A 20,545-nucleotide genomic window follows, 5' to 3' on the forward strand; every position below is an offset into this window, starting at 1 on the left:
GTTGGTGGTGGATAAATTGGGGAAATCATTCACTTTAAAGATTAAGTCTTCATATATTTTTAAAATACAAAATTTTAATTAGAAGACTTCCCCTTTTGGCAATTCCATTTACAAAATCTCTCTATATGAGTTTTCAGATATGTGACATCCCTAGAGAAATTCCCAGTCTTCCTCTAATCTCATAATTGAGCACCACTGGTGGTTCTCCAGCAAACCTTGCAAAGTTCCCATTGATTTGGACTACTGCCCTAGCTGGTTTGGCTCGGTGGATAGAGCGTAGGCCTGCGGACTGAAGGGTCCCAGATTCGATTCCAGCCAAGGGCACATGCCTGGGTTGAGGGCTCGATCCCCAGTGGGGGGTATGCTGGAGGCAGCCGATCAATGATTCTCTCTCATCATTGATGTTTCTCTCTCTCCCTCTCCCTTCCTCTCTGAAATCAATAAAAATATATTAAAAAATAAAAATTTTTAAAAAAGAAACATTTTTGGGATCTCCTAGTGCAGTGGTTCTCAACCTTTCTAATGCCGCGACCCTTAAATACAGTTCCTCATGTTGTGGTGACCCCCAACCATAAAATTATTTTTGTTGCTACTTCATAACTGTAATTTTGCTACTGTTTATGAATCGTAATGTAAATATCTGTGTTTCCCGATGGTCTGTCGCGACCCACAGGTTGAGAACCGCTAGCAGGTCTCGGAATTAGAAAGGTTGAGAACCACTGTCCTAAAGTATGATGCGTTCTACTAGGCACTGGCGTCTATGCAAAGATACGATGACAGAGCTCCTCACTAAAGGTGCTTACAGTGAGAGAAGATATGAAATCTGAGTTTGAAGCTGATGGGAAACTTACACAATGTTCTAGTGCACATATAAGAACAAGCATAGGTGGTAGCTTCCCCTTACCACCTAATGTCCATACAGAACACTTTTTTAATGGACAAAAAAAGGAAGAGGTACTTGGGTACTGTCTGAATATATCCTAAATGCTGACTACTTTCATAGTCACCTGGGAATTTTAACATTGGGTTGAAAGGGACCATCTCCTTTCGGGGCAGTCGAGACAATGCTAATGCCACACAAGCAGACATGGTGGTAGTGAGAGCTACAGGCAGGGCGGACAGGCAGTGCCCTGGGAAGTCACCGTACGGTGCTCTGCAGGAAGGCTAGCAGGGCCGCCGCTCGGACCTGTGCTCTGCTTTACGGGCTGGGCACCCATCAGACTGCTCTGCCGAACTGCCTGGGATGTCGGAGCAGGGAGGATGGACATGGAAGGCAAACAGCAGGAAGGTGGACCATCTCCAGGCGGCAACGGGGCCAACCTGCAGACTGGTGAGGGACACATGGTCACTACTTTGATTACCTAAGACCCTGAGAGAACTGGCCTCGAGTCGGCTAGGAGAACAAAATCAAATGGAAACATCCAATGGGAGCAATAAGCTTGAGTGGGATATGTGAAAGGATTTAGAAAGTTTATTGTCGTTTCCATTGCCAAAGAGGAGCAGGCCTTGTTTATATTATTCCTATAAATAATAGGAATGTTTACATTAACCATTTTCAAATCCAGCCATAAGGCAATGGTCTCTCTAAAATCTGTAGGAGAAGACTTTAATGGATAGGTTTATATTTTTATATCATGTTGCTACAGACTACATCATCTTCCCAGACATTCATACATTGAAGCCCTTAACCCCTCAACGCCAAAGTAATGGTGTTTGGAGATGAGGCCTTGGGGAGGTATTTAGGTTTAGATGGGAAATGTCCTTCTTCATCTTCCACTCCAGAGCCTCCAGAACTGTGAGAAAGTAAGTGTCTGTTGTTTAAGCTACTCAGTGTGCCCAGCAGACTCATTCACATGGAAAAGGTACACACACACACACACACACACACACACACACACACACACACACAAAACTGACCAAGTAATTTGTTTAAAACACTCTATGAAACTTTTGCCACACGATAATTATTGATACAATGTACAGTAGGCACTTAAGTGGATGTGAAATCACTTTTTAATGTTTTGCTATGTTGCCTATCCCTGAGTAAAGAAAGTTACAGTAAAAAGGGAATTTCCCTTAATTAATTACATATCTTAACATTCATCAGCCACATAATATAGTTTGCTTTTAATATCATTAAAAATAATAAACCATACCTGACATCCTTTTTGAAAGTTCTTTGGTGTTATCCAGTCTTCAATCATTCTCAGAATGGAAGCTCCCTATAATGGAAAAGAATTTGAAATTAAACTGATAAAAGATATGTAAGGGACAAATATCAGTAATTATTATTGTGACTCTAATTTCATAATCATATTTGTGAGATTTCTTGATGATGATTATTCTAAATTACTAGTTATAGCTTTGTTACTTTCGGGTAAAAATTCCACTTTGCACACCCCTATATCGGTGTTTCTGAAATAACTTATGGATAAAGAGAAATCGAAATAGATAAAATAGCCAGCATTACAGTGGCTTGAGGTTCAAGTAATTATTGCAGTTCACAAAATGAACCAGCAGAGGGGGCCTTTTTAAATAAAAGAGAAGGAGAGAACAGCTTATAAATACTGTTCTTTCATGAATAAGGAAAGCAGTTTCAGGATACAATTTTGGCTTCTTATAATTTATATTAAAATACTTGAAAAAGAATTATATTTAACAGAGGTAAGTATATATTTTATAAACTATCCTGTCAAATAGTTTAATATAGATAGATATATATAATTTAGGCATAAAATCCTTTCCTTGGGTTTTCTTTAGTCTGAAGAATTTGATGGATACCCCTGCTCTCTACATTCCTTTTCACATGTTATAATATTAGCACTAACTTTCCCTTAAATAGAGTTTTAAATCAATTTTCAAGCAACTAACCAGAAAAATATTTAATTTAGTATTTTCACTATAATTTGAGTACTATAAATTATTTTTGTGCATAGAAGAATTAGAAATATCTATTTTGACCCAATATCTTAAGCCCATGGAGTATCTAGGACTCAGAAAAAAACTGATTCAATAAATATAAACTTTCTCTTGTGAATTATTAGAATATACTCTGGATTGTAAACTTTTGTTTTAACAGAAAAATTAAAAGGAACCACTGACAATGTGAAAGAAAAATAAATGAAAGAAGCCTAAAAAGTGCCATAGGAATCATATGAGATAAAATCACAAAAAAGATAATGCTATACATTTCAAAGACTAGTATATAGAAGGCTTTTTCTTTTACTCAAGTCAATTTTATCTAATATACACTTTAATAATTATAATATTTTGTCTTAAATAAAACTTTAGGTATCACTCAGAATAACAAAATGTATTAGTTGTCAGTGACTTTTGAGCAACTTAACATAGTGGGTAAACGCTAAGAAGCTGAGTGGAAAATGACAAAATTATGCCGCATTCAGGTATGAATATGTTTAGAGGAGAAGCTATAGGACATGTTGTGGAAGAAAATGGGTAACAAAACTTTAGGTCACTATAGATTTTCTGCCACTTTTCATAAAATTATAATGGATAAACTGCCCTTTTACAACATGTTAACAAAGTCATCATTAAGTCTTATCTAAAAATGAATAAAGGTAATTCCTCCAAACTGAGTTGGATTTAAATACTTATTAGAAGCACTAAAGGATTCTACTAGAAAAGGTGTCCACATGTATGGCATTTCTTGTTGACCACGTGGGCAAAATTTACTGCCTTTAAAAAATAAATAAATAAATAAAACAACCCTGACTGGTGTTTCCCCGTGGTTAGAGCATCCGCCCGCACACAGAAGGATCTCAGGTTCGATTCTCGGTCAAGGGCACAACATATCTGGGTTGCAGGTTCGATCCCAGCCCCAGTCCAGGCGTGTTAGGGAGGCAAACAATCAATGTGTCTCTCTCACATTGATGATCCATGTTTCCTCTCTCTCTCTCTCTCCTTCTCTCTCTTTCTCTCCCCCGCTCCCTTCCACTCTCTCTTAAAAATATATACATATCCTTGGGTGAGGATTAATTAAAAGTCAAATAAAGCAATTTGAAATTTGATGCTTCAAGTTTAAATGTTCAATTATCAGAATGAGTATTGTTATAAACAAAAGTACAAAAGAGAACTTTTTAAAAATCTGATTCAAAATCCTGAGACATTGATCAGTTTCACTGAAGAGTACAAGCTTTTGAATATTCACTCAGAATAGGTTCTGCACTGTTTCTAAAGCCTATTAACATCGCTGAACCACATGACCACCATTTTGTGGCATTTACTAAAAGAAAAGCCACTAAGCAGGAAGATACTAAAAACCATGCCACAGTGTCCCCACCTTGCTGTAGGATATTCCATCAAAAGCAGATGTTATTTCAGCAGGATTTGACACAGTGACAACAATTGGGTGTGAAGACATCAAAGAATCATCCTCTTGTACAGGTAGTACATCTTCAAGTAACATCTGGTCCCGCTAAAATGACAGAATGAACCAAAGAAATATAGTACTTCCCTTACACTGGTTCAGATTTCAACATAGCATGTAAAAAACACAAATTGAGGGAAATAAATATAAATTATTCTAATTATTTAAAGCAAGCATTCAGTGTTCAAGTCAATCCCATCTGACACTAATTGGCCTGTACTGATTCCATTACCTTCTCCTATTTATAAGTCCTTTGACTTTGCCTCCATATTACAGGCCAAGAAGACACAAGCATCTGTGGATTCTGTCTGTTAACCTCTGTGGCTTTCAGACGTGTGCCAGACATTTGAATCCCTGTTTCCATATCTGTGCAATGGGAATGGTGATACCATCACCTCCTGGATTTGTTCTGAGAATTAAGTGAGGAAACATGTTGATTTACCAAAAATTGATGTTTGAGTTTTTTTTAAAAAAATTTTTGTCAACTAATCATTGGAATTTGGGTGATATATAATTAATTGAAGAAAACATTTACTTTTGCTTTAGTTCAATTAATAATCATCTTCTCATTCCAGCCCTGTTTTCTCACCAAAATAGAGTTGTTGAGCGGTCTAGCCCCATAGTCTTTCTTGGTTCAAAGCTCATTCCTTCCATTTCCTCAATATGTAAGTTCAAACAAGTTCCCTTGCCTGTTAAATAGGGTAATGATAGCATCTACTTTTTAGAATTGTGCAGCTGATTCAATGAGCTAATGCATGGTAAGCAATTGGCAGGACCTGGCATAAAGGGAAAACCTAACACAGCTATTATTATTTTGATTCTTAATCAATTAGATTCTAAAACCTAACTTGTTAAATCACTACTAATAAAAAATCAAAAGATTTATTGGTCTTGCTGAATTAAAAATATTAGTTTACATTTTCAGATTTTATGATTTCCTTTTATAATAGGCAAGGTACTATTGTCAATCAAGGTAAACTGTGAGGAATTAAGAGAATAAAGTTTTCAAATGAGGATTTAGAAGTACAGAGCTTCCAAGTACATAGAAATATATTTATATGCAAAGTTACAGAATATTAGAGTGATGACTGCGAAGTGATGGCTGCCAATCAAGGTAATTTTGACTTGGACTTCAATTTTTTTCTGCCCCTGTACAATTTTTAGGTAAGTAGACAGAATCCTGTTCTCAGTGTCAGGAAATTTTACTCTAATCTTAGTTGTGCTACCCATCGTCTGTGTGACAATGGAATGTTATATTACCCTGAGTATCACACTTTCACCTGTGAAATGAGGCTCCACTATTGTGGTACTTACCAAGCCCTCTTATGATGCATCTTTATCTGCCCTTTCCACCCACAAGACACTGATTTAGGAACTTCTTAATGGCAGATATTATTTATTCAGTTTAGGTTCTTTATAGTGTTCATTGAACGAGAAATGAATGAATGAATGAAGAATGATTGAGTTCAATTGTGTGATTAGATTTTACCTAAGAATTGCATACTAAATTCTTCTGGAATTTAATTGGTGTTTTTGAAACACTGAAATTGGAATGTTAAAATATAATGGGTTATACATAACAATATTGAAATATTATAATTTATTATATCTTGATGTAAGAAGGACATCAGGTTATTTTATAGAAAAGACATTTTTTTTTTCATTTACATAGCTTAATTTCAATAAATTATTAAATCAGCAATTTTCAGCATAGATGAGTAGTTTTCAACTAGTAGATTATATTTTTATCCCCAGGAGACATCTAAAAATATGGGAAGACATTTTTGGTTTTACAACTGGAATGGAAGGATAACTGGCATCTAGTAGATATAGTAGGTATAAGCCCAAGACATTGCTAAATATTCCACAAGGCACAGAAGAACAGCCCACACTGAAGAGTTATTCGGTCCAAAATGTCAATAGTTTCATGGGTAAAAAAACCTGATGCATATTAGATTTGTAAAGAAACAATTGTTACAAATTAACTTTTTCATTTTTTAAAGTAGATTGTGGAAAGTAGGGCTTCAAGCATTTAACATTGTTTTTTTATTCTGTCCACTAGAGGGCAGTAGTCCATACAGTACACAACTGTAATTCTCTTAATTCTACACCTACACCCGCTTTCATATATACAAACAGATAAGAATACTCTCACTATCTAAATAGAAATACAAACAGACCTAGCTTTTTGGAAAGACATGTCTGGAGAGTTCATAGAAGCCTCTGTTCCAGGCCCCTCAGGGACACACAGTATGACAATAGTAATTGCATGTGCATTTTGGGAGCTTTTAAACTTACAAGATAGAGAACAATGTTTTTTCATAGAGGATGGAACTGACTCAGAGAGGATATGTAAAACTGGCTCAAGGTCACATTCCCTGTAAAGCACCTAAGCATCTAGGATTCAAACTTGAGTTGAACTACTTAAGTTTATGCTCTTCTCTCTCTACCACACTATTTCAGCAACCTGTGTAAGGTACGTCATTCACAAAATTAGGCTTAGACATTTTTCAGAGGGTTAGCCCTACAGATACTTTCTTGAACACAGAGTTGGCATTGTCAAAGGTAGCTATTTTTTTTTCCTGCCTTGACACATGTTCTTGAGTGACTCTGTTGAGGACATCCCCAGATCCTGGTGGTCAGTTGCCCTCTAGGGCCTGGGCCCAGGCTCTAAGTGAGGTCCCGTGCGTAGAGCCAGCTGGCTCCACCCCATTCTCACAGTGGAATTCCCAATTCACCACTTCCCTTGGCCCCAGACTCCGGGTCATAGTCCAAATGCTTCCATCTGCTTTGCATGAGAAACATAGAGATTTGGAGCTTGTATGCTTAGGACTCACCATTTGCCAGTCTCCTTCTGCATGGTTTACTCCCAGAAACTCAAAGAAGGAAGCGAAGCCTTCATTCAGCCACAAGTCTTCCCACCAATCCATGGTCACAGTATTTCCAAACCACTGAAATGATAAGCAATAGAGTCATAGGTAAAGTCTTGTGCCTTTGGTAGAAAATTTCAGTACATTCATTTGTTCATGTAAATGTTACCATTTGACACAGAAGTGGCAGGCTTCTAGCCTTTATCTCCTGATTTTAAAATGATCTTAAATTTTCCTTCGTTTCTTGCCTTTCTTTAGGCATTACTGGGAATATTTAAAGTTATAGGAAGTGCATTTACTAAAGGCAAAACAATGTGTCTTAAAAGTTTCAACAATAAAGAATTAAATAAAAAATAAAAATAAAAGAAATAAATAAAAGAAAAAGTTTCACTATAGTACAATATTTATCAGCACTAAGAAAGACTTTCAAGCAGGATTTTTTAAGTTGGCTTATTTTTAATTTGCTAAATTATAACTTATTTCAATTTCAAAATGAGCTAATTTGATGCTAAGATTCTATACCTGATGCACAAGTTCATGGGCAACCACAGCGGCAACCCTCTGCTTGTTGGATGAGGCCGATTGCTGGGGGTCATACAGCAGGTTCGTTTCCCGGTACGTGATGAGTCCCCAGTTCTCCATAGCCCCAGTGCCAAAGTCTGGAATAGCGATCTTATCTATGGAAAAAGAAAGAGTCCAGTGAGAAATACATTCTTTCCATTTGTGCATAAAACTTAACAACTTAAGTTCTTTGAATGAATGTATTTTAAAAAATCTAAAAATAACTTTTCAGTCTTCATGCACTCAAAATTTCCATGGCCCTTTTCCTGTTGGCTCCAGATAGCAATGTGTCATGTGTTTTAATAACAATTTTACTAATTATACATGTTTACTAATGGCTGCTCTTTGCAAGACGTCTGTAATTTTGTGTCTTTTGTTTCTCTCTGGACTTCACTTTAATTAGCTTTTTAAATAATTTTCACTTAGATAACACAGAGTATCTGTTTTGGAGACAAGCTGTGAAAAATTAAGAGAATGACGTTTTCAAATGAGGACTGAGAAGTACAGAGCTTCCAAGTGCACAAAAATATACTTCTATCTAAGGTTACAGAATATGAGAAAATAGAAATTCTACTTTTTCCCTCACTCTGTATAATTTGAGGTCAACCCGACTCCCTATGAATTGAGTAATTTACCACCTGCTTGTATGTATTAAAGTAGCTGGATCAACATGGAATTGATGCCCTAGCTGGTTTGGCTCAGTGGATAGAGTTTCGGCCTGCAGACTGAAGGGTCCCAGGTTTGATTCTGGCCAAGGGCACATGCCTGGGTTGCGGGCTCCATCCCCAGTAGGGGGTGTGCAGGAGGCATCTGATCAATGATTCTTTCTCATCATTGATGTTTCTATCTCTCTCTTCCTCTCCCTTCCTCTCTGAAATCAACAAAAATATATATTTTTTAAAAGATGTAATTGACTCCATTCTCTCTAAATTCCCTTCCAGGTCTAAAATGTTGAATTTTATCACAACTTCCTATTCCTTATTTTTGCTGGGTCTTATAATCTTAGACATACTATCTGACCAGAAGACATGTTGATCAGTTCTATGTTAAATCCAAAAACAGAAAATATTTAGCTTGATTACTGGATAGATTACAGTCCAGTTAGTGAGCTATAATAAGAATGTCTTTATCATTACATAGAATTTAAATGAGGCACATAAATGAAAATAATTAAAATTCCATCTAACATATAAGAAAGGCCTTTCCTGGTTAAAATAAAGATTCTTAAAGCTTTTTATAAAAGAATGAATATGGATAGATCTTAAGTGGAGGTCAAGATTATGGCTATAGTTTCCTTTTCATGTTATCTTCATTCTTATGTTTGGTTTTTGTTTATTTGTTTGTCTTTTTCACAAGAATACCACTTAAAAGGTAGAGAAGTATTCCCCACAAGGGCCAATATTTTCCATAGTATTATGAAGAATTTAATTATTTTTGGGGGGGAATTAATAAACACAGAAGTCATTTCTAAGGAAAGCCTAAGATGGAGTCAATACTGAAAAGGTTGGGAAAAAAACTTAAAGAGTTGAAATGCATGTAGAAATGTGGAGGAGGAGGAATAGGAGGATGAAGACAAGGAAGAAAAGAAGTTGTAGTATAAGTTGTAGTAGTAATTGTTACAGTGATGGTTCTTATAGCAGTTGTAGTAGTTATAGTAGTAAGAATAATTGTAGTTGTAGTAGTCATTGTTGAAGTTGTAGTAGTAGTGGTGGTGGTAGTCATAGTAGTTGTGATAGTAATAGTAATTGTAGCACTTGTAGTAGTAGAAGTAGAAGTATTAATAGTAGTGGCTGTAGTAGTAGTAGTAGTAGTAGTAGTAGTAGTAGTAGTAGTGGCAGCAGTATTTGTGGAGAGGAAGGAACAAAGCAAAGAGAAGAGAGAAATAAATATGTGAGATTTCCACTTCCTAGGATTTCTTGGGTGGTACAAGTGAGATAAAGAGAAAAAAAAAAGTCCTTTAAATTGATGTGCAGAACATTTTATTAAACATTCTGATTTTGATGAAAAGTTGTTTCTCTTCCTGTCTCCTGTATTGGTAATAGTTGCTAAGCAATCAAAAAAGAAACTGGATCTACTGCCATTGAAGAGAAAATTTATACACTTGCTTAGAGCCACAGCCATTCCCATGTAGAGAATTTGGCATTCCAGTTGCTTTACATCAAGAATTATATCAACTGGTGCAGCCACTGTGGAGAACAGTATGGAGTTTCCTCAAAAAATTGAAAATGGAACTCCCATTTGACCCAGTAATCCTACTCTTAGGAATATATCCTAAGAAACTAGAAACACCAATCAGAAAGGATATATGCACCCCTATGTTCATAGCAGCACAATTTACAATAGCTAAGATTTGGAAACAGCCTAGGTGCCCGTCAGCAGATGACTAGATCAGAAAACTATGGTACATCTACACAATGGAATACTATGCTGCCATAAAAAAGAAGGAATTCTTACCATTTGCAGCAACCTGGATGGAATTAGAGAACATTATGCTAAGTGAAATAAGCCAGTCAATGAAAGAAAAATACCACATGATCTCACTCATTTATGGATAATAAAGAACATTATAAACGGATGAACAAAAAGATAGATACAGAGACAGTAAAGCATCAAACAGACTGTCAAATTATAGGGGGAAGGTTAGGGAGAGGTGGGCGAGATAAAAGAGCAACTGAAGGACTTGAATGCATGCATATAAGCATAACCAATGGACGCAAAACACTGGGGGTAAGGGCATGTATGGGAGTGGGGTGGGGGGGCAATGGTAAGATATGTACACTTATAATACTTAAATTAAAAAAAAATAATTATATCAGACATCGATATGGGTGTTCCATTTAAAGTCTTTGTTAATACCATTGATGTTACAATAAAGAATTTCTGCTATTGATAGAAGTATCATATCAGTATCATTTTGATATAGCGCTATTTTTATTTTAAAAATAAAACTGCTCCATCAGAAAAATAATATTTATTGAAGGAGCACCATTGTTTTATTTTAACTGCTGAAGAATCTAGAATTAGTCCTGTGTAACAATAGAAAGACTAGCTGCACAGGGACTTCAACAGCATCATTTATTCTTATTTCTCAACTCATTGATGGTAAGGAAGCAGTGTAAGCTATTGAAATCAATTGATCTAGGTTAAATTTCTGGTTCCTTTATTATCAACATCTCTAGTTTTGTGCAGTACAATACTTTAAATTTTTATTTGGAGAGAAAAGACTATATATTTATCAGGTAAGAACAGAGTATAGACATTCTTGGAGGAATCCAGAGTAGATCCTTCCACATCTACTAAGTATTAGACACATACTGTAGGCACACAACAAAAAGATTTAGGGATGGGTATTAACTAAGTATGATAAAGCTGGAGGAAGTGAATCAACTTAAATGAAAACAAAAGCAATATTAAAAATAAGAAAATAAATGATTCTCACCTAATTTAGGAAGCGCATAATCCATAGCAAAGTATTCTTCATAATAATCAAACACAATTTGAGTTATGTTGGCAGCATATTCACCTGTGTGCTTTTGCTCCGGCTGGACATACACAGTGAGCTATTAAACAAAACACAAACATTCAGTGAAAATGAGTTTTCACTTGATAAAACTTTTGAAGCAGTGGAAAGAAGGTGGGCTTTAGAGCCAAATAAGCCTAACTTGAATCTCAGTTCTGCATGGACAAATCATGTCACATCTCTGAAACTCATGTGTAAAGCAAAATAACACTGCATGGCTCACTGAGTGATGGCAATGATTAAAAATCATTTGAGACAATGGTTGGCATACTGCTTAATACATTTTTAAAATGTGATTACTCTTTTCTATTTCAAACATATATTGACATTTTAATATCTGTGTATCGACCTATCCACCTTCCTATCTCTCTGTCATCTATCGATCTATCAGCTATGTATCATCTATGTGTAATTTGTCTTTGAGGAAATCAATCACGTGATTTTTCTCATCTAAAGAGCTCTTGGGTACATGTTTACCACTATTCTACCCATCGCTATCCCAATAACTGTTTTGATATTTTAACTATTCTACTCCAAGAATCTAAAATACAATGATTTAAGATTTTCCTGAGAGGGAGGTCTCTTGATAAGCAACACCATTCTATAAGTCTCCAGGATATTATATTGTGACATCATTTATAAACCAATTGAGTACAGGTTACCCCACCACCACCACCACCACCACCACCAATTCTAAGCATCTATGGCCCACAATAGTCAACACAATGTTAAAAGAGGAAAAACAAAGTTGGAGTACTGATACTACCTGATTCCAAGATTTACTACAAAGCACCAGTAATCAAGACAGTGTAGCAAAATAAATAAATAAATAAATACACACATAGATCAATATAACATGATAGCCCGGAAATAGACCCACATAAATGTAATTAACTGATCTTTGATAAAGAAGCAAAGGCAATACAATGGAGCAAGACAGTTTTGTGTGTGTGTGTGTGTGTGTGTGTGTGTGTGTGTGTTTAAAACAAAATAGTGCTGGAACAACTGAATATCCACATGTAAAAAATAATAAATAAATAAAGCTGGACACAAACCTTATACCATTCACAAAACTTGAAACTAGACTAAAATATAAAATATGTAACTATAAAACTCCTAGAAAATAAAATAGAACAAAACTTAGATGATCTTGGATGTGAAGATGACTTCTTAGATACAACACCAAAGGCATGATCCATGAAAGAAATAATTGACAACCTGGACTTTACTAAAAACTTCTGCCCTGTGAAAGTGCCAAGTGTGAAGACAAGCCACAACTGAGAACAAATATTTGCAAAAGACATATCTGACAAGGGTATATTATCCAACATATACAAAGAACCCTGAAAAATGCAACAAGAAAACAACCAGATTAAAAAATGGACCAAAGACCTTAACAGATACCTCACCAAATACTATATACAGATGGGAAATAATATATGAAAAGATGCTCTGCATCATATGTTATCAATGAGATGCAAATTAAAAGGAGATACCACTAGACACCTACAACAATGCCAAAGTCTGGACCACTGACAACACCAAATGCTGGGGAGGATGAGGAGCGATAGGAGCTGTCATCATTGCTGATGGGAACGTAAAACCACTTTGGAAGACAGCTTGGCAGTTCTTATAAAACATGCTCTTACCATGTGATCCAGCAATCACTCTCCTTGGTATTTAACCTAAGGAGTTTAAAACATGTCCACACAAATTGCACACAGATGTTTACACCAGCTTTATTCATAATTCCCCAAGATGTCCTCCAGTGGGTGAATGGATAAATTGTGGTACCTCTAGACAATGGAAAATTATTTAGTTCTAAAAAGAAATAAGCTATGGAACTATGAAAAGATAGGGAGAAAACATAAATGCATATTACTAAATGAGAGAAGCCAATCTGAAAAGGCTATATCCTGTATACTAGTAATTCCAACTATGTGACATTTTAGAACAGGCAAAATTATAGAGACAATAAGGAGATCAGTGGTTGCTTGAGGTGGGTAGTGGGGAGGAGGAAGAGATGAGCAAGTGAAGCTCAGAGGATTTTGAGAGCATTGGAAATGCTTTGTAAATGATTTGTTGAGATCCATAGAATGTACAACCAAAAATTAACCCTAAGTTTGCTAAGGTAAACTATAGACCTTGGGTATTATGGTATGTCAATGTAAGTTCTTCCATGGTTAAAAAAAAAAAAAGTCATTATTTGGGGCAGTGATATTGGTAATGGGAGAAACGATGTATGTGTGGGAGCAGGGGTATATGTGAAATCTTGGTACCTTCCCTTGATCTTGTTGTAAACTATACTTAAAAACTGCTCTAAAAATGTCCTGAAAGAAACAAGGTTTTGAAGATTTCAAACAAAGTATGTTTGCTGAATTTAAAAAAATAATTCAAAACCATCAAGCAAAACCAAAGATGCAGTCACCTGGTTAGTTCCAGCCCATGTACCTGACCAGAACGGCTGACTCATCGTTAAAAAAAGAAAGGGAAAAATTATGCCTATTTTCCTTCTTTATTATTTCAAATGCATTGCTAATTTTGGTTTTCACTTAGGCACACATCTGGGCCATCTTTGCTTAGAAGAACAGCGGAGAGACCAGGAATTTAAAAGACAAGGTCTGAAAGGGCACCCCTTAAATGGCCAGCGCTGGCTCTCGGCGCCCACTTCCACTGGGTACTTGACATTCTTGTTTTATCTGCATAAGTAAAAATGTGGCCATCTTTATCTCCAAAGGCAACACAACTCACTCAATGACCATCCCAACATTCTCTGAGGTTTTTGCTCTCTATTTTTTCTTTTCTTTTAATTTGCCATAAGTGGAGATACATCTCCTCTCTGCCCTCCTGTGCAATGACGCGCATTCTCCAGGAGGTTAAGTGAAACTAAGGATCCAGCTGGGGGCCCCTGAACAGAGCCAAAATAATTGCTCCGTATGAAATCTAGAGCCTCCCGTTCATGCAGGACTCCTAGGGTGCAAATGGAGCTTCTTGGTGTGTTACATCTGTGAGCTCATTAGTGTGTCAACACTCCCTCAGCATTTCCACCAGGTTGGATCCCGCCATTAAAAACTTCAGGAAGGGCCGCTCCTCGGGACTCAGCGCTGCACAGAATGTGTGGAGTGGGGGGGCTGAGGAAGAGGAAGGGGAGATAACAGTGAGGCCTCCCACCCCACGCGGAGCAATGCGGGGGAGAAAGACAGTGCGCTCTTTCCACGCAATCTCCTCCTTTCCCATGCCAGTAGGCTCACTTCCTGAAGTAGAAGGCTGCCGAGGCCATATAGTCAGGTTTTGTTACTCTCTGTATTTCTGCTGTTGGCAGCATCAGGAATGCAGTGTCCTTGACTCGGACTGATATTCATGTAAATTCAGTCGAGATAAAACTAGTCCCTTCCTCTTTTGTTTCTGAGAAACACCACCCCACAGAAATATGCTCTGTCCTTAAGGTCAGGCCAATCTGCATATCACCTGTGAGCTATGACTCTTATCTTGAAGGATCATAGATCATATTTTATGGCCATTGCTTTTATCAAATGAGCTAAGCAGTCACAGAATATTAACCTCCTAACAGTCATGAGCCAAAGCATATCCATGAGTGTGTCCTATGTGCCATAAATTACAACCCTATTTTTACTTTAAAGACGCTGCCAACCTGCCAACAGCAGAACTATTGTGATGTTTGGACTTGGAGATTTTAAAAAGTGTCCTCCTCAGCTCAGCCTTTCTGCCCTCAGACTTCATCTTCAGCCCAGGCCCCATCTGCATCCCCTCTCCTCTGTGGGCTTTATACAGAGGCTAAAATCCTCCATCATCTGCTAAGCCTCAGCACTGCTTTCTGTCCATGACAAAGATCAGAAAATTACCGCTAAGTTGTTATCATTTTTTAGTAATAATTCTTGTCTTTCCAGTTTGCATGCTTGCTTTAACAAGTTGACTTGGAAAAGGATATGACTAGCCATATTAAAATGGCACAGAGAAAGGAGGCAGACATGCCTGGATAGTCTTTCTTCTCCTTACCTTCTAAAAGAATCATATAAGCCTTTATTATTCAAGGACTCTATTAAAGGCTAAATATAAAGTTTATTCATAAGATTTATAACTTTATATATAAACTTTATATCCTATCTAAGAAAAGAGTAATATGCAAATTAATCATCACTCCGCTACACTCACAAGCCACGCCAACCAGCCAATCAGGAGTGAGTATGCAAATTAAACCAACCAAGATGGCTGCGGCCACGGAGTGAACAGGAGGCTTGAGTTGCCCCTGGCGACTGAGGAAGCCAAGCTTCCTGCACACCCTGGCCAGTCCAGGCCTCCACTCAAGGCTACAAAGTCTCAAATATAGAAGATAAATAAATCCCAACAAAAATGGCTGCGGCCACGGAGCAAACAGGAGGCTTGGGTTTCCCCGGCGATGGAGAAAGGCAAGCTTTCCGCACACCCTGGCCAGCCAAGGCCTCCACTCAAGACTACAAAGTTTCAATTATAGAAGATAAATAAATCCCAACAAAAATGGCTGCGGCAATGGAGCGAGCAGGAGAGTTGGTTCTGCTCCAGGCTACCAAGTTCCAATTATAGAAGATAAATAAATCCCAGATACCAGGGCCTCCGCTTGGGTTGTCAGGGGGCATGGCCGGCCTGAAAACCACCACAGGCCCCTCTCCCAGGCCGCCCCATGCTCCAAGGGAACCCCCACCCTGATCCGGGACACCCTTCAGGCAAACCAGCTGGCCCCCACCCATGCATCAGGTTTCTATCCTATCTAATAAAATAGTAATATGCAAATTGACCATCACTCCAACACACAAGATGGCTGCCCCCATGTGGACACAAGATGGCCACCACAAGATGGCCAGCAGGGGAGAGGAGTTGGGAGGGACCAGGCCTGCCAGGGAGGGCAGTTGTGGGCAATCAGGCCAGCAGGGGAGGTCAATTGGGAGGGACCAGGCCTGCAAGAGAGGGCAGTTGGAAGCAATCAAGCCTGCAGGGGAGGGCAGTTAGGGGTGACCAGGCTGGCAGAGGAGGGAAGTTGGGGGCGACCAGGCCTGCAGGGAAGGGCAGTTGTGGGGGACCCAGGCCTGCAGGGGAGAGCAGTTGGGGGGGACCAGGCCTGCAGGGGAGGGCAATTAGGGGCAAACAGGCTGGCAGGGGACCAATTAGGCATCAATCAGGCTGGCAGAGGAGTGGTTAGGGGATGATCAGACTGGCAGGCAGAAGTGGTTAGGGGCAATCAGGAAGGCAGGCAGACGAACAGTTGGGAGCCAGCAGTCCTGGATTGTGAGAGGGATGTCGGACTGCCCGTTTAGGCCCGATCCCATGGGATCGGGCCTAAACTGTTAGTCAGACATCCCTGGAGGGGTCCCAGATTGGAGAGGGTGCAGGCTGGGCTGAGGGACACACACCCCCGTGCACGAATTTCGTGCACCGGGCCTCGAGTATAAATATAAAGTTTGTTAGACTTTAGGAACCTAACTTGTATGCATATATTTTCAGTTTTTAAAAACAGCAAATTGCCTAAGCAAACTGAATTACCAAGATACACCACTGTTGGATACAATTTGCCATACCTCGAAGCACTGAATCTATTGAGCTAGTGTCCCACGTAAAAGTGTAGCTTTCTAAAGCCCACATTCAGCTTATTGTTCTTGTGGGAGGTGTGGCACATCTGTGTTATCACTGCTGTTGCTCTGCTTTTCTCTTATCATATTGGATCTACTGTAAAGAATGGTTTTGGAAATCTTAATAGTCTCCCTTCCATTCGAGTATCTCCAGGAATTTGAAAAATGGACCTAAGTCCTGATTCATGATTGGCCACTGTCACTCCCTTTATGTGACCCTTTGACAATGGTTAGACCCACTAGCTCTCCATCTCTCAGAACAACCTAATGAAACCATGTGCCTTCTGTACGTTCAATGATTACTAGGTCTCTGAAACCAAAACCAAGCAGAAAAACCAGTAGTGTAATCATTACGAATAATTATTAGCCTTATGGAGTACTTGAAAAATTTCTAGGGAATATAGCTTTTCTCAGGTATTGTCTCACTCTACACATCAATTCTATCAACCTGACATTATTATTGATAATGTAATAGAATATTTTGCATCACTGATGATAACTTTACCCCAATCCTTTTACTAGTCCAGCTCCCACAATTATAAAATTGAAAGAGCTCTGAAAAATAAAAACTTTTTACATGTTCAAAATAAACCAAGTTAACATTACCATCTAACCTGACCTGATAGGAAGTTTTTAAAATAATCTTTCTTTTTCTCTGTATGAAAATATTGCTGCAGAAGTATTTGTTTGATTATCATTTGAGGCCCCAGATCCCACTGCAGTTAATAATACAGTGTTTTTACTCTATTACATTGCACAAATATGAATTCCAACATTCAACTAGCCACAGGGTTTTAAATAAGGTTGTGGACCTCTAAATAAAATCTTAGTTTGAAGAGTTTTAAAAATAAATTTCCTCTTTGTATACATGAGAAAAAAATGAAGTCTAAGGCAGAACTGACACTAGAATTCAGTACAAAGCTTGTTTTCACTATATCATACTGCCTCTTTTAAAAAAAAAATATATATATATATATTTATTGATTTCAGAGAGAAATGGAGATGGGGAGAGATTGAAACATCAATGATAACAGAACCATCGATCGGCTGCCTCCTGCAGGCCCCACACTGGGGGTCGAGCCCGCAATCTGAGTATGTGCCCTGACCTGGAATTGAACCATGACCTCCTGGTTCATAGGTTGAAGTTCAACCACTGAGCCATGCAGGCTGGGCCATACTGCCTCTTTTCTCTACACCTACCAATGAAACCTGACTTTCTCTAGCTGCAAAATAGAGATAACAACTATCTCATAGAATTCTTGTGAGCATTAACTAAGCTAATGCCTAAGCAGTAAGAGTTTTATATGGCCCATCAAGAGCACTGGTATCAACAGAGATAATCCGTAGAATCATTAACCTCTGCAATTTTCTCTGTCCGCACTTCCCCATAGGCTAGTGATTTCCACATTGTGGTATCCACATTACCATGAGAAACATTAGGGGAATGCAGGGGGGAAGAAAAGCTAAGTTTTTTACTTCCAAAATACGCTTTTCATGACCACAATAAATTTAAAAACCAAAACTATTCGATTTGCAAGAGCCTGTTTGGAAAGGCTTTTAGCAATAAAAACAGAAGACCAAGAAAAGAAAAGAAAAAAAAAAAAAAACAGCAAACCACAGAATGTATGTTGTAAAGATAGAGTGGAAAGAGAATAGAGGAAAGTCTAGATGGTTTTGTCTCAAAAAACTGGATGACAGTCACCTGGGGCAGGCGAGGGGGTAGTAAGGTGGATGAGGCAAGAATCTGGAAGGGTGTGTTAGGGTCTGAGATGAAGGTGGCACTGAACTTGGAAAGACCATGCGAACAGAAAGGAATGAGCGTGAACAGACTGCCAGCCACCACTGCTGCTATCCCCCTGGTCAGAAGTCGGCCGGGGCCTGCAGGATTCCCACCATCCCTGGGGAGCACTGCAGGTCAGCTGTGCGCTGGCTCCAAGTCCTCACTGTACTCATCTGCTGAGCATCTCCGACTGATAAAGGTGATCACCCATCCAGGTTTGCCTAGGAATGTCCCAAGTCTGTCGCTTACCTGTTTCCACCTCTTCTCATACTTAATAATTACTAACACCTCATTATTTATATTTTATAGATGATAACATGTATGGTCACTTTACCTATCGACAACAACTTGCCTTTCTATTGCCTCTCATCCGGCAGAATTAGCACCTGTCCATCTGTTGAGGTTTTGCAGAGTTTTATCTGAACTGCTCACACATCTCTTTAAATGGCCTATTGCGGGGCCCCTAAAATTGCAGGTGAGGGCTTTAGTAGTCAAAGGGCTGGTATGACCAACAAAGACCTGAAAACATATCTGAATGACACAAGACAGTGAAGGCTACGTTTCTTTCACATCTTTATTAAGGTACTGATATCTTAGCATTGATATGTTGCGACCCACAGGTTGAGAACCGCTTTCTAATGTCGCGACTCACAGGTTGAGAACCGCTGCTGTAGAGCCTAAGTCCATCGGAAAACACGGATATTTATATTACGATTCATAACAGTAGCAAAATTACAGTTATGAAGTAGCAACGAATATAATTTTATGGTTGGGGGTCACCACAACATGAGGAACTGTATTAAAGGGTCGCGGCATTAGAAAGGTTGAGAACCACTGCTTTAGGGCTTAGTATCTTCCTTCTGCACATAGTAGGTGCTCAATAAAGACTGATAAAACAATCTGGTTGAAGGAACCATCTGTTTATTATCAATTTTGAGGTAGAAGGATGGGAAAGAAAAAATAATTTTATATTGCTTTTAATTCTACAAATGCATATTTAAGGTACATAGTTGATATTACTGAATGTAATATCTATTTGTTTAATTTTACAAAGTTTATGTTCTTCAAAATGGTTTTCAGCAGTGAGCAGGAAGTGAGGGGGAAGAAAATTTGGTAGAAAGGAATTGTGATACATTATTTTCAGGTTTTGTTCGTGACTGCCTTAATCACAAGATTGTGATATATTTCTTCTAAATTTTAATTTGCTCCTGACCCATAAATTGTAAATATGAACAACCTGGGTTTGATGTTTGGGTGACTGAGAACTATTTTTCTGCTGTGACTATAAATGTTGAAAACATGTTCAGAACTTTGAGTTCAGTACTCAGTGCTATGAAGTACTGTTTGAGAAGAAACCGAGCGCTGGCATTTAGGAGATACAAAGCATTTCTCGACAGCTCACTTTCCATTTAAGTCAAAATTTGTTTGATGCTTGCTGATTATTATTACTGTAGTAGACTTTTTTAAAAACAAAAAATAACATTTAAAAATCTAAGTTACTCATAGAACTTTTTATTATTTTACTAATATTTTATCTTCGAGTGTGTTTTTAAAATTTAAATAAAGAATAAGAATCACTAGCAATCTTCTATGGCTTCCTAAATTAAATATATTCCTTTGGAGAAAATTAGAGCCCTTAATTTAGAATAAACCAATAAAAAAAAGAATTTAAAAACTCAATAAAATGTTATAAAATCAAAATCCTTCAGAAAACTTTAGCAAAACCACAACAAAAACATATTTTTTTAATAATAAAATAAGCCTGAGTTAAAATGGCTATGAGAGGGAAGCAAGTAAGAAGACCTA

At 38.0% G+C, this 20,545-nt stretch overlaps 1 protein-coding gene across 1 annotated transcript in view; it reads right to left on the reverse strand.

Moving 5' to 3' along the window:
* ENPEP (glutamyl aminopeptidase) overlaps positions 1 to 20,545 on the reverse strand; it is an 86,131-nt gene that overhangs the window by 43,441 nt on the left and 22,145 nt on the right. The window contains exons 4-8 of the mRNA XM_079774382.1: positions 11,258 to 11,378; positions 7,780 to 7,934; positions 7,225 to 7,338; positions 4,301 to 4,435; positions 2,157 to 2,222 (exon numbers count right to left, since the gene is read on the reverse strand). Coding sequence (XP_079630508.1) covers positions 2,157 to 2,222; positions 4,301 to 4,435; positions 7,225 to 7,338; positions 7,780 to 7,934; positions 11,258 to 11,378 — 591 coding nt within the window. The remainder of the gene's footprint in view (positions 1 to 2,156; positions 2,223 to 4,300; positions 4,436 to 7,224; positions 7,339 to 7,779; positions 7,935 to 11,257; positions 11,379 to 20,545) is intronic.

Source organism: Cnephaeus nilssonii (assembly GCF_951640355.1).
Source record: "Cnephaeus nilssonii genome assembly, chromosome: 1".
Taxonomy (NCBI): domain Eukaryota; kingdom Metazoa; phylum Chordata; class Mammalia; order Chiroptera; family Vespertilionidae; genus Cnephaeus; species Cnephaeus nilssonii.